The sequence below is a fragment of the Globicephala melas genome, chromosome X, assembly GCF_963455315.2.
Source record: "Globicephala melas chromosome X, mGloMel1.2, whole genome shotgun sequence".
NCBI classification, from domain to species: domain Eukaryota; kingdom Metazoa; phylum Chordata; class Mammalia; order Artiodactyla; family Delphinidae; genus Globicephala; species Globicephala melas.
This window is the reverse complement of record NC_083335.1, coordinates 98143594-98159707: the sequence shown is the minus strand read 5'-3', so window position 1 is coordinate 98159707 and position 16114 is coordinate 98143594. Positions and strand designations below refer to the sequence as shown.

At 34.4% G+C, this 16114-nt stretch overlaps 1 protein-coding gene across 1 annotated transcript in view; it reads right to left on the bottom strand.

The window, feature by feature from the left end:
* The window catches only part of DMD (dystrophin), a 2243521-nt gene that overhangs the window by 1401708 nt on the left and 825699 nt on the right, over positions 1-16114 (bottom strand). The window contains exons 19-20 of the mRNA XM_060293058.2: positions 15459-15546; positions 2957-3198 (exon numbers count right to left, since the gene is read on the bottom strand). Coding sequence (XP_060149041.1) covers positions 2957-3198; positions 15459-15546 — 330 coding nt within the window. The remainder of the gene's footprint in view (positions 1-2956; positions 3199-15458; positions 15547-16114) is intronic.

Here is a 16114-nt window from a genome sequence, read left to right as displayed (position 1 = left end):
GCTGAATGCAGAAAAAAGAAATGATTTCACTTAGGATGACTTCTCTAACCTTGAGAGAATATTTAAGATATGTAACCTCAGTGATCTCCATTCGCTCCTCAGATGAAGACCAAGGGCCTAGCATGCCCTTAGAGTCCTTGCTTTGTCTCCTATATGCTTGTCTTTTTGCCTCCATCTTTCATCTTACGCCCCCACCCTTCTATGCCCAGCATTCACATTGGCCTTATTTCAGTTATTTGGTCATTATTGCTCCCTCCTACCATGTTCCTTCTGCCTGAAGCCTCCTTCCCTGCTGTTCTCTTACTTTCAACTCAAATGTACCTGCCTCAAGGAAGTTGGCCTTGGTGGCTCTGTCAAGGTCAGGTTTTCCCTGTTAGACACTCTCCCAGAACTCTGTACCTCTGTTTAAAGCATTTGTCCCGGTGGTAATTTAACATCTGTTTATTTAATCATTTACTTAATCTCTCTCTCTCACCTACTCTAGGTAAATGCTATGAGGGCAGGGTCAATGAATGCTCACTCTAATATTCCCTAAACTTAAGTGTCTGCCACCCCAGTGGGTCCTAAAGGTAGAAGCATCACCCTAGCAGGACTGGAAGGCAGGGCATCAAGCCAAAGAAGATTATTCTCAAACCTTAAATCCAGTGGAATTTGCCTTGTTAAATTTTGGACTTGATTAGGATCCCTTCTTTCTTCCCTATTTTTTCTCATTTTGGAATGTGAATGCCTATCCTATGCCTGTCCCACCATCATATATTGGAAGCACATAAGTGATCTGGTTTCACTGGTTTATAGCAGGAAAGAAGTTCTATTTCAGAATGAATGATATCTTGAGTCTCATCCCTATCTGATTTAAATTATGAAGAGACTTTGGACTTTAGGCTTTAGGGTTGATGCTAGAATGAGTTATGACTTTTGGACTTTGGGGGCTCGTGGCATGTAACAAGGACATAAATGGGGGGCAGGGTGAGAATCTGTGTACCAAATCATGTCCCCCAAAATTTATGTGTTGGAGCTCTAACCCACAATGTGACTATATTTGGTGATAGGGCTTTTAGATAGTAATTAAGGTTAAATCAGTTCTTAAGTGCAGGGTCTTTATCTGATAGGACTGGTGGCCTTACAAGAAAAAGAGAAAGATTTTTTTTTCCCCTCCATGCACATGTGCCAAGGAAAGGCCAGGTGAGGACGTGGTGAGAAGGCAGCTGTCTGCAAGACAGAAAGAGAGTTCTCACCAGAAGCTGAAACCTGCCAGACCTTCATCTTGGACTTTCAGCCTCCAGAACTGTGAGAAAATAAATTTCTTTTGTTTAAGCCACCCAGTCTATGGTATTTGTTATGGCAGCCCAAACCAGCTAATACACTTAGTATCATTCTCGGCCACATTAGAGACACTGAATATGTATTTTATGGATGAATGCATTTTGTAGATGTTATTAATATCTATATCTGAATCTCAAGAAACAGGTTAAGGTACTGTCAACAGATTTTTTATCACAAGAAATAATACAGATGGAGTATTCCTCTAATTCACAGGGAAAAAAAGTCATGGATTCTATTCTTTAATAGCAAAATGTATCTAGAATTACAGGGAACAGAAATTACCTATACTTGCATATTTGCCTAATAAACTAAATGCCTTGCTGTACGATATTCTTTATCCAAAAATATATTTCCTGAGTTTATTTACTTCCTAGTAAAGCTGTAGGTCCAATATTTGAAGAAGAATCATCAAATCCTTCAACTGATTTTCCCTTCAAAATAGCTTTGAATTTCCCCTCACTTTCTGGATTCAATACCACCTCCAAACCAACCCTGTTGCCTCTCCATCTCCAGTCTTCCATTATTTAAACCACTGTTTTCAAAGTATGCAGATTAACCCCCATTCATTGCTTTTAAAATTAAGCCCAGTCATCTCAGTTTACCATTAAGGTTCATCCTGGAAACCTTTTCATCTATCCTCTAATCAATTTCCCACTTCCCATGAAAAGTGTAACTATGCGTAGTAACAGTTTGTAGTAACTATGCAAAAAGTTCAAGCTGTTTATATTGATATATCTTGTTTATTTACATGTGCAGAATACTCATTTAGTGTCTTTCTCAGGCCCTTTTGTGTGTGCTGTGTCTTGTTTGCCCCTCCAGATATACTGCCCACCCTTCTCCTGTGACCCAGGAGAATGACATTTATAGATTAAAGCTCCTTGTCGTCTGCCTTCTGATTAAGTTTAGTTGATGGGGGCCCCTGTTCAGATTCTGGAGGCAGGGAGGAGAGCAAAGTAGGGTGTTTATTTTTCTGGCCCACTCCTGTGTTGGTACTTGGACTGGCTCTTAAAGCTGCCTTTACAATGAGCATCTGACTCTCCTTCTGGGTTTCTGTAACTTCTCGCTCCCTGATCCTTCTTAAGTATAGTAACAGCACTGATGCTGGGTTACTGTACTATCCCTTGAGGTTCCTCTATACTCCAAGTACATATAAAAAATATTTTTGTAAAGGAACCTTCCTTGAAGTATCCTAATTTAATGGACTGTCAGTTTTAAAGATTTTCCTCATATATCCAATTATACTGTACATCAGCTGCTTCTGTTTGTGTGGATTCCACATTTTGAACATATGACTGTGTTTTGCTCTGAAATTCACCTGAGCTGCCATAAGAATTGGACAGTGCCAAATTACTGTCCATTTTCCATAGGATACGTGTGCTTCCTATACTCCAACACTGCCTCACCATTTTGAAAACTGACAAAATCAATTAACTATGTGTAACTAAGTTTTTGGGGATTCGGGCATCCATATGTTACCTATTTAAACTCATTTTCTTCGCTTATATTTTGATCTTTACTGTGTTTAATTAAACCCTTAAGAGGGAAATTTCATCATTAAATAATTTGCTATTCTTCTGGAAATTTCCAAGAAATTTCTACTGATCATGCTCCAAATAGGAGGAAACAGTCTTACCTTACAATTTTTCAACTGGCTTTTAATTGCTGTTGCCTCTGATGTGGTAGTGGGTTGGGTTTTCAACCAGTTTTCTGCAGTAGTTGTCATCTGCTCCAATTGTTGTAGCTGATTATAGAAAGTGATGATGTTGTTCTGATACTCCAGCCAGTTAAGTCTCTCATTTAGCAACTGGCAGAACTCGATCCACCGGCTGTTCAGTTGTTCTGAGGCTTGTTTGATACTGTCAGCATTAACACCCTCTAGAAAGACATATTTTATAAATATATCCACTGAAGCCACAGACTGAAAGACATTATCTGAAAACCAACATTGACTCAAGTTCCAAACTATCATCATCTGAATAATTTCAAACAAATCATTTATTTACTGATAAAGAAGTTAAAATACCATGATTTCTGATTATTGACTGTAAATTACTAGAATTGCATCTTATCAAAGAATATGAATATAGCAAAGTACTAAATAAGGATACATAAGATGTAGAAGAGTAGAAAACATTTAAATTTAAAAAAATGGTCAAAGCTCTGATGGTGGGGATGGAAGATCACAGACAAATAACTTTTTGGATACTTCCAAATAAATGTTAAGTATCATGTATATTATTAAATTATACTTCTAAAAAGTAACATACATTTTTATTTTTTAAAACGCCTTTGAATTAGTTGAAATGTTATTATTTGGATTTTTAAAAAAAGGAAAAAAGTGAGTATGTATAAAAAATCAATAATTCTCTGTTTATGCTACAGAAAGCCAGAAATAAGCGGACTGCCCATGAGTCCAAAGAAAGGAAACAAGCATTAGGAAAAATAATCTTTCTAATTAGAAAAAAGGTTTTCAAATTATTTACATGTCATTTACAAATGTGGAAGTTGATCTGAAAGTTTTAAAATCATCGATAGAAATATTAAAGCAGAAAAAGTCTATCGAGGGCAAAATGGAAACATAAGCATATCATTATCAACTTCAGCCTTCTGGAAAATCTAGTATGTTTTAGGGAATATGCTATGTCTTTTAACATATACCATCTTATTTAAATTTTGTCAAAATGTGATATATGACTAATGCCAATCCAATGCAAGTACAGCAATATCGCATTATTAACTCTCTAAAGTTCATAATATGTAATGTTCTTACACACACACACACAGTTCACATAGTAAATTCTTTAATAAATTACACTATATAAATATATTAAATATGATATGCATGTTAAAACGTAGCTATGATAGCACTAACTTTCTAATATTTCTGAAACAATGAATATTCAAATGTTTCCTATTCCTACATATACTCGCAGATCTCAAAAGGGATCATAAGCTCACTGTAAGATTCTTCCTCTAAGTTAAAGTATTTTAGGGGTAAAATGATTTAGTGAAGACCAAGTTGTCTAGGAGAATCTTCTTTTATGAATGCCCATTTTACACAACTTTCTGGTAATGTGATTTAGTTAACTGACAAGTTATTACGCTATTAAAAAGTGAAGACCATCTCTAGCAAATGTGAGGCTTGTGGTTCTGCTAACTTGTACATGCCTCCCACTTCACTCTTTTTAAAGAATAAAAAGACATGGATTTGAAGTCAACAATTTTATTCTCCTTTACTTTCCTCTGCTCAGATACCTAATTTTCATTTTGTTGTAATTCTGTCATGCTGCCAAACCACGTCTCTCAATCCATGTGAAACACAACTCTAACTTCGCTCATTTCAGAATTTGACACTAGCCAGGATGACATTGGAGAAAACAAACTTCACAAATATCGTTGGCAACAATCTTTTTCCTCCTTCTTTGCCTGATATATTTTTGAAAAAAATTAATTGAAGGGCTTCCCTGGTGGCGCAGTGGTTGAGAGTCCGCCTGCCGATGCAGGGGACACGGGTTCGTGCCCCGGTCTGGGAGGATCCCACATGCCGCGGAGCGGCTGGGCCCATGAGCCATGGTCGCTGAGTCTGCATGTCCGGAGCCTGTGCTCCGCAACGGGAGAGGCCACAACAGTGAGAGGCCCCGCGTACCGAAAAAAAAAAAAAATTAATTGAAAAACTGAAGAGCAAAAAGTTAATATATGTATATTTCTGTATATACAGCTATAAAAGGCAGCCCATGGTTTGCAGGAGCTAAATATTCCTCTAATACCCTCCCTAACAGCTAAGGAAGTGACTGGTTTTATTGAGACATCTGGATGTGTTGTGGGATATTCTGTTTGGGATAATTTGGTTTTGAGCAGTGACCAAGAATTATACTAAAATATGTTCTGAGGGATGCCACTAAGAAACTATAGTTGTAAAATGATCATGTTTGTCACAAAGTATAAGGGAAGAATCCAAATCTCCGGTCATATAGGCACTCAGTTTGAGAAAAAATACTACAATAAAATGCTGATATTATTGCTGGAAAATGAAAGGGAACAATTTAAAAGTACACAGGGTAGAAACTGTAAATTATGTTAGAAAATGATTCAAAAATGTGCCATGGATCTAAATGACCAGATGTTTAAGAGAAATATTTTCAGCATATATTAAATGTGAATAGGCACTTACAAGAAGGAAGTCAGTCCTTGGTAGTCTAAGTCCATGACAGGCAAACAAGAGATGCTAAAGTAAATTAAAAGTACTGATGGAACGATGCTGGATTGAATTTATTTAGCATTTGTCCAAATGATAAGGGAATACAGAGAAAATTGTCTCACCGTCCCTGAGGTCAACCATATGAAAACCCCTTAGCAATTGGAAAAATAAAATCATAAATTAATTTTAATAAGAATAATGCATGTTAATTTAATCAGCAAAATACAAATCAAACTATAATGAAGTATCAATAAGTTCTATGGTACCTATTAAAATCCAGAGCTAGAATTTAATTACTCCTTGTTCATTACCCAAAACTATCAGTTCAGTATGTCGTGCCCAAAAAATGTCCAGATGCTAAACACTGCTGCAAAAGGAATTAATATAAATGAGAAAAGTGAATTTAGTACAAATCCACTATGAAATCTACATACTCTCCACTTAAGAGCATATTGATTTTTATAACCGAATAAAGGGAATTAAAATATAATAATAGGTAAAAGAAGGATCTCCTTATTAGGATAAATGGTAAAAGCAGGCAAAAGGGTATAAAAGTTCACAGCAAAAGCTCCGGTATTTAGGCAGACCTGAGTTCAAATTTGGTCCCTGGCCCCCATCACTGCTTTACTAAATGAGTGAACTGGGTTCAGTTAGGTAATCACACTGGGCCTCATTTTTCTTATCCATAGATTGAGAATTGACATGTACACATAGCTATATTTAAAATAGATAACCAACAAGGACCTACTGTATAGCACAGGGAACTCTGCTCAATATTCTGTAATAACCTAAATGGGAAAAGAATTTGAAAAAGAGTAGATACATGTATATGTATAACTGAATCACTCGGCTGTACACCTGAAACTAACACAACATTGTTAATCAATTATACTCCAATATGAAATAAAAAGTTAAAAAAATACAATTGACCTCATTGGACACCTATCAGGATTCTTAGTTAACATGTATGAATTGTTACACCAAGCATGACATATACTAGGCAACCAATAAATATTAGTCAATGTTAATATAAAGAAATGAAAAAGAACATGTAGGAAACAAGGAAAAGAAACCAGATCTTTCAAACGGTAAATTAGGGAGAGGGGGAGTCTTTTTAATTACTGAAAAGGGTCATTTATGAAAAATAATAAATACTTTTTAAAGATAGTAATTTTATATAATATGGCACTAATATGGGATATAGAAAGTATATTTATACACTTTTAAGAGAAATTATATCAATCAGTGATGAATCCATAATTTTATTAGGGAATCTTGGAATAACTGGTCATAAATCTATAATCATTTGAAATTAAAGTTACACAGGATAGCCATGCTAAAAGTTAAAAACAGAAATTTCTAGATGTCACTGGTGAAGATATGATTTTGACTGCAGAAAATCAGACATTTTATTTATTAACGATTTGTATGGAAATACTGTATTATTTTATATATGAATATGCTTCCTGCTCAACTAGAGTATAACCTGTCTTTCTAAACTATAAACCCCCCTAAGAAAAATCTCTCCACTGGCAGTATCTGATAGAATTCTCAGCTTAGAGTAGGTATGAAATAAATACACTTTACTTTGTGAACTCACCCAACACCAAATCGATATCTTACTTCATACGAATACAAACATTAGGGGAGCAATAGCCACAGACACGAAAAGCCAAACACAAGACGCATGCAGTCTCTCTTGCTTCAAGTTTGCTTTAAAATACTTGGGGGAGGGATCAACAGCACTGTCCCAATGTCACATTACTTAATGTGTGTCTCTCAAACTAAAATTAGAAATGCCATTACTTCAACTTCATCAATTAACTGGCCATCTATTATCCAGTACTAATGAGATTATGAGAAAGTCCCTTAAAACTTTTGCAGAATAAAGGTACTAAGTGTTTCCCCAGCAAATACTATAATTTTATTATTATATATAATTGTTTTATGTGTATTTCATAGAATTATGCTTCTTAACTGAAAATTTTAAGTTTCATGACAGTTGGTAAGTATAAATATCTGCAAAGTTTTAAGTATCAATCATTTGAGCATCTGTTTTTCTAAGTTTTTGTTAGCTACTTAAGAATACAAACACTAACTCACCAGGCATTATGAACAATACTTATGGAAACCATTTTGTACCAGCACATTAGAATCTCAGGGATAATGGATCATTATCCATTCACATCTCATATTCTAAACAACCCCCGAAATAGTCTATGAATAAATATATCGCACCCAGAGGAAATGGATCATTACTTGAAGTGCATCCATTAATTTTATTACTTGTGTACAGTGCATAACAGACTGTTAGAATAATTTTAATTGTGTACCACCTTCCACGGAAGTACTTCAAAACTGCCACTTAAAGTGAAGTATTCCTCATCGAGTATATTCAGCATTAGCCATAAGGTCAGGGTAGAATAATGCAGAAACCTGTGTTTTCAGAGCTCTTGAATTAGAAGAATATTTGGAATGAAATCTTAAAATAAAATTGCTAATAAACAGTCCTTATTTTTGTTGCATATTAAATGAGGGTCATTGCAAATACATTTGGCATTCAATATAACAGCCTAAAATATGACAGAAATTTAATTAGAGTCCATGAAAATGAGGTCTGAGTATTATAGGCTAATTCTAGAGGTGTTTCTGGTGACATTAACTTTTATACAACTGCCACATCATCTTATTTTAAAAATAGCTTTTAAAAAAAGGTTGACATAAAATTCATATCCCTAATAAGAATACATAAATTTATGAATATAACTTTTTTTCATTTTTTCTCTTTCTAAACAGTATTGAATTGTAAGAGCAAAAAGTCAGATTCCTACTCATATTTTTTTTAACATCTTTACTAGAGTATAACTGCTTTACAATGGTGTGTTAGTTTCTGCTTTATAACAAAGTAAAGCAGTTATACATATAAATACATCCCCATATCTCTTCCCTCTTGCATCTCCCTCCCTCCCACCCTCCCTATCCCACCCCTCTAGGTGGTCACAAAGCACCTAGCTGATCTCCCTGTGCTACGCGGCTGCTTCCCACTAGTTATTTTACGTTTGGTAGTGTATATATGTCCATGCCACTTTCTCACTTTGTCCCAGCTTACCCTTCCCCCTACCCGTATCCTCAAGTCCATTCTCTAGTAGGTCTGCATCTTTACTCCCGTCTTGCCCCTAGGTTCTGCATGACCTTTTTTTTTTTTTAGATTCCATATATATGTGTTAGCATACAGTATTTGTTTTTCTCTTTCTGACTTACTTCACTCTGTATGAGACTCTAGGTCCATCCAACTCACTACAAATAACTCAGTTTTGTTTCTTTTTATGGCTGAGTAATATTCCATTGTATATATGTGCCACATATTGTTTATCCATTCATCTGTTGATGGGCACTTAGGTTGCTTCCATGTCCTGGCTATTGTAAATACAGCTGCAATGAACATTTTGGTACATGACTCTTTTTGAATTATGGTTTTCTCAGGGTATATGCCCAGTAATGGGATGGCTGGATCGTATGGTAGTTCTATTTGTAGTTTTTTAAGGAACCTCCATACTGTTCTCCATAGTGGCTGTATCAATTTACATTCCCACCAACAGTGCAAGAGGATTCCCTTTTCTCTACACCCTCTCCAGCAATTTATTGTTTGTAGATTTTTTGATGATGGACATTCTGACCGGTGTGAGATGATATCTCATTGTAGTTTTGATTTGCATTTCTCTGATGATTAATGATGTTGAGCATTCTTTCATCTGTTTGTTGGCAATCTGTATATCTTCTTTGGAGAAATGTCTATTTGTTTTTGTGACTAATTTTCCACAACAACAGTGATCACTTAAATTTCCTCCCTTCACACACACACCGGGCACAGAGTCTTTTCCTTTGGAGATTAAACGAAGAAAAATGTGTCTGTCAATTAACAACATTTATTGAGTGTGAACTCTGTGTAGACCATTATCTCAAGTGTCACATGGAAAAACAGGAAACATAAATCAAACTGCCCAGAACTCAGGAAAAAGTAACAGAAGAGGAAATGGGTACAACCATGGAAAGCTACTCATTCATGGTGGAGAGGATGAACTGCTACACACAGTACCATTTCCATGCCCCAATGATGTACAGAGCAGCTACAAAATCTCTTCCCATTAAAATACACAATTAGAATAGTTACTGCCACTGAAAATCCTTCACAATGATGTGAAAAGATAATGGGAGGTTTGCCTCTGAGGTGAGCCAAACTGACCCCAATCCCTGCCCTTACCCATCTGACAAAGTTCTGTCGAAATTCAAATAACACCATTCATGTAAAGTACTTAATGAACTTTAAACCAAAATATTAAGTTACAGTTCCATACTTAATATTATAGATAAAAGGAGCCCTTGTCTGTGTTATCAGTCTGTGCTATTTAATTACAATCCTTAGCAGACTTACTATTAGGTATCACCTTAAACACTATAACACTCATCGGATGATGGTTTTGAAACGTTCTTTTAGCCTGATATACTAATAATTACTACTATTATTTAAACATTTCCTTAATGTGATTGTCTTCAGGCTCTTAATTAACACACAGAAAACTACAATTAGAAATTCAAAGTGAAGCACAATTTAATGTAGAAAACATCACGAACCCTATTAGATAATTATAGTATCTCCTCTGGAAATTGTGGTGAAACCATTTTATAGCTTAAGAAAGGGGAAATTGAGCTATGCTTATATGTTTTCAAATGAATGTTTGTTTGTTTGTCTGTGATAGGTAAGAAGTGGATTTATTTAGAGAGAAACACCCTCCACAGACAGGGTGTGGGCCACCTCAGAAGGTGAGAGTGGACTTAGGAGAAACATACTCCACAGACAGAGTGTGGGCCATCTCAGATGGTGAGAAATGCACCAGGGTATGGGGTTGCCAGTTTTTATAGGAGTGGGTAATTTCATAGGCTAATGAGTGGGAGGAGTATTCCAGCTATTTTAGGAAGGGGCAGGGATTTCCAGGAATTGGGCCACCACCCAATTTTTAATCCTTATTGTTTTGGAACTGTCATAGCACCTGTGAGTGTGTTATTTAGCTTGCTGATGTGAGCATATACTGAGGCTCAAGGTGTAGTGGAAAAAGTCGACTTGTCTGCCATCTTGGACCCATCAAATTAATGTTTTGATATAACATTTTTGGTAATTTCAATATTAATAAAGGAAAACGATTTATTGAAACCAGGCTTTTTTTTGTAATATCTGACTGATAAGGAGACTATATATTTGAATCAAGAACATTATTTTACAAAAAGAATTAAAAATGAAGTCTAATTGTAAATAGATAAAAACAAGTAAGCACATTTTTAGGTATAAAAATGTTCTAGATTGTCCTGAAGTCCCATAATCTCACTCAAAAGATGAAAATCTTTTGCTCTAAAGTATGCAGATCAGTTAAAAAAGTAAAATAAAATCTTAGGAATCCAGATTAATTAATAATCAATACTATTGATACAGTAGCAAGATTCTTTACCGTATTTAGTTACTAAAATTCTCTAAAATTTTATTTTATGTCATTTTGTGTTTAAATATAAAAATAAATCTTAAAGAAGGTTATATCGTATATTTTTTAAATCTAAATAAATAAAATTTTGGAAATTCTCCTTCTCAGTATAACACAGCTACCAGAAACATAGGTACATCACTAGGTACCCTATCTAGTCTCCCATTTACTCTCATTAAAGTTCTAGGATGTGAATAATTTGTTGAGACTAAGGCTGTGATACTAATCTTATATACTGACAATAAGCTTCATAAAGATTCTACCTGTGAAAAATTTCTCCAGTAAGAGGAGGACCTCTCCACCATCCAACACTTTATCACACTATTCCCCATACTTATCCAATCAATTGATTTTGATATAGGAGCAACAAATTAATGTTAGTTAAAAAAAACAGTTAAAGGCCCGTGTACTGCAAAAAAAAAAAAAAAAAAAAAACAGTTAAAGAGATAAATCAGTCAAAATTATACCAAAATTCCATGTCAAAGTCCCAAAAATACATTTTTTAGATAACACTCTCTGTTAGTAGCACTGTAGCCTCCCAATTTAGTCTATTATGATCATGAAGATCCTTTACATTCTTCTAAAAGAACTGGGACACCTATAAGAAAAATGTTCATGTATAGCTTTAATGTATGCAAATAATTTACGCAATCTCTTTTTTGATTTAAATCCAAACAAATTAATAATAATCTCTTACTGAATATCCCTGCATATTATTCAAATATAAATCATTCTACTGCAAAATTCAAATTTACTTGATACTAAAACTTATAGTATATTTAATATTAACTGTATTTTAATATTCTTCATATAACACTTTGCATTTGATAAAATGCAGCCAAAACAAAAATTATCTTCTAATTGATCATAACGTCTATGTAACCGTGCAAAACTAAATGTGCTACGAGAAACAGTGTTTTCAGGACATGCAATTGATTTTTAACACAACCTTGCAACATCTAATGAAAGCCATTTCTTCTACATTGGCAACATGGTAACCTCTGCATTTTAAACCATTTTAAGACCCTACTCCACTCCCTGTTTCTCAGCACCTTTCTTAAATTCATTCAAGAAATGCCTTCAGGACTAACAGATTTTGTTTTCTGCATTTCTTAAGTGGTGCTAAAAATTTATGCTTTCAGTAGCTATTTAAAAATGGCCAAAAGTGATTTGAAAATATGTTTGATATACCATTTGTGGTCAAAACTGATGTAAAATATAAGCAGTGAGGAATTTTTTTGCATGTCTTAGAGTTTCATTCTGAAGGAAAAATTAAGAGTTCCAAAATCATTCTAGATACTTTAAAACATGCTCTAATCTTATGGCAAATTATTCTAAGTAGAAAATTCAGTTTCCTGTGTGTGTGTTTGTGTGTGTGTGTATATACATATATAAAACATAGTTTATGAAATGCTTTCTTTAAAATATAATAGCTAGGGGCTTCCCTGGTGGCGCAGTGGTTGAGAGTCCGCCTGCCGATGCAGGGGACACGGGTTCGTGCCCCAGTCCGGGAAGATCCCACATGCCGCGGAGCGGCTGGGCCCGTGAGCCATGGCCGCTGAGCCTGCGCGTCCGGAGCCTGTGCTCCACAACGGGAGAGGCCACAACAGTGAGAGGTCCGCGTACCGCAAAAAAAAAATAAATTTATATATATATATATATATATATATATATATATATATATATATATATATAATAGCTATATTCATGCCCATCTCCATACATACTTTTAAACTATGAATATATGTTAAAAGTTGTTGTCATAGGAAAACATACATAGAATGTATATGTATTTGTATTACTTGCATAACATTATAACATTGTACAAGAATGATCTGTCTTTATCTTAATTGTTAAGGATAAGATATGTGGTTAAATGAATAGACATTTACATGAGGTCATAAATGAAGTACCATGATTCAGCTGTCATTTTCCTTTCTATAAACAAAAGAACAAAAATGTGTATGTTTTATATGGTTATGAGTTTTATTACAACTCCACAGCCACACTTGAGAAAGGAAATTCTGAACTTGTAAATTTAAGAGCTTTACTGAGATAACTGTTGGGAAATCTGGTTTAGAGAAACCTCAATCTGTCTTTCAACTTCATGAACCACATCAGTAAACTCTATTTTTTGGCTCTATGTTGGTGGAGCAATTGTAATATAGGGTTGGGGGGTGCCCTCTGAAATATAGCTGGAGAGGTACTCCAGGCACATATTGTGCATCTGGCTTAACTCACAATTTGCTCAAACAATCAAATAAAATAAATACTATGCAATTTCTTCTGTGAAAGACAAAACAAAAAGGAACAAAATATAAGTTTGAATCTTGGAGTCTACTTTTTAGTAATTATGTAAATTGTTCGATTAAATGGAGCAGAGCAGAAGTATCTATGCTCTAGTTATAGCCCAATTTTGAACCTAATCACATATCACTTAGACCAAATCTTTATTAGCATAACAAATGAGAAGCGTAAAATTTGATCAATACAGTCAACCAATGAGGAATGTCTCACATCGCACCCCTACCCCTTACTGTGCTTTGCTTTCTACAGAAATTATAATTTTCCTTCATAAGTATTATTATCTTCTGATCAAAATTACCAATGTCATTATCTCAATTACTGCCTTAATTTTGCTTTGCTAAACAGAATTTAATCAGTCAATTAATATTCATTACAGACCTAGTATATGTCCTGATTTTTCTTCATGCTTCCAAAATTTAAAGCTATAAGGGAAATAATCTAGAAAATTATGTTATCACTAATCATATGATCATTTTAACCCTGTATGTAATTTCATCACAAAAAATCATTACCTTCATTTCTAAATTTTAACTTCTTTTTGAATAATTCAGTTTATGCTACTATCAGATAATCTGAGTTAAGGTATACTTGATATTTGATTATGAAATGAGACCATTTAAAAGTAGAGATTATTTAAAAGTATAGATTTTACATCACTTTATAAAAATGAAAAAGTGATAATGCAGTTCCTAGGGGGAAATTATATAATAGTTTAAGGATAATTTTTTAGATCATATAATTTTATTTAACATGAATATGCCGTTGTCAAACTCATCAGTTAAACCATCCAGCAAACATGCATCTAAAAAACAACCTTGGGGCTTCCCTGGTGGCACAGTGGTTGAGAGTCCGCCTGCCGATGCAGGGGACACGGGTTTGTGCCCTGATCCGGGAAGATCTCACATGCCGTGGAGCAGCTGGGCCCGTGAGCCATGGCCGCTGAGCCTGCTTATCCGGAGCCTGTGCTCCGCAATGGGAGAGGCCACAACAGTGAGAGGCCCGCGTACCGCAAAAAAAAAAAAATAAATAAATAAAATTTTTTTTAAAAAATAAAAAGCAATCTTTTTTGTATTTTTCATCTTCTATATATTCATTAACTTGTTAACCCAATCCTCAGCTGTCATATTTGCTTGTTTTTATTTTTAACCAAATACAGTCAGGGGGCTCATTAGAAGAAGAAAATGAATTGACTTCCTAGGAAGATCATTGAATTTTTTAATGTCAACATGGCAATTAAGGCAAAAAATAATTCATACACAGAATTTATGCCCCAGAATGCAGGCAGGTACTGGAAAAAGCTGACATGCATAACAAAAACATTTGTTACATTTGCTTATGATATTCTTGTAAACATATCCTTTGAAAAATAAAATAAACCTTGTTTAGAAATAGCATTACCCCTGATTTTCATAAATTACTTACACCTACTTATACTTATAGAAATGAATGTAATAGTATAACAATGACAATTAAAAAGTTTGTTTACAATTGACGTCAATAACATTTTGTTCAGACAGCTTTTGAGGTACCAAGTGTTAGCAATAATTAATTTTAATTCATTATTTAAAAATATGTTTTGCTAGCTTTGTACTTTTACCTCACTCAGAAGTAGGTGAAGTTAAAAAAAAAAAAAGTTCCCCTGAGGAGACATTTTCTTTTAAACATGTTAAAAAATGAAAAGCAACATTGAAAATAAATACCTTAGCAAACAGGTATGGAAAAAATATACTGCAAAATTATTTTAAATCAGATTATAATCACTTTATGTATATTATATGATTGCTTAAATTTCCAATTATTTCTGCAAATCTTGTTTTCTTAAACCATTTGGACAAATGCTAGCAGGATTTGCACTAAAACTGATTTCTCGGCAGCAGATTGATACAATATTCTACCACAAGCCATTTTCTTCCATTGGACTCAAAGTTGAATTTCCTCTAATAATTTGCTTAGCATAAGAAAGAATAATAAAAGCTCACAAACTCACTTTAAATTTTCATTCAGGTAGGGCTTGTCTGATATAATTCTGCTGATAAACATGAACCTATGTGTTTATCAAATCCCTAAGAAGATTATCTAAATCAACTCTGTGTAATTACCATTCAGCATCTGTTCCACCAGGGCCTGAGCTGATCTGCTGGCATCTTGCAGTTTTCTGAACTTCTCGGCTTTTTCTCGCTCTATGGCCTGCAGCATGATAGCAAAGGTGAGTATTCAATAAAAGGATTGTGAAACTATACAGCAATTATAACTTCCACTTGCCCTTTCAAGCCTTAAGATATTTCACTCTGTCAGCTTATCATGTGAATCTAAAGATTTTTTCCTCAAGTTCTTGGCACTAGAAGCATCAAAATGGCAATGAATCACAAGCCATTTTCATACTGAATTGTTATTCTTTGTAATAAGATGTCTACTCTTAACTTTTTTTACATAATAGTTTCTGAGGCATTGTAAGTTAAGACTGCCTCCCAAAAAAAGAACCAACAAAGGCAAATCATAACAATGAAATGATAAAGTGTCAGATAATTAAAATGGAATTTATCTTTTACAAATACAACACTGATAATGCTAACATAAGTATATAGTCTTTATTAAAAATCAAACAGAAAATCCAGTAAGTATATACAATAGGAAAAAAGTATACTAGCATAAATAATTTACCAAAAAAACCCCCATATTTATCTAAGTACAAGACTGCGGGTTAATTTCTCTCTCTAGGATTGTCAAAGTACTCCCATTTCAAGGAAAATTAGAT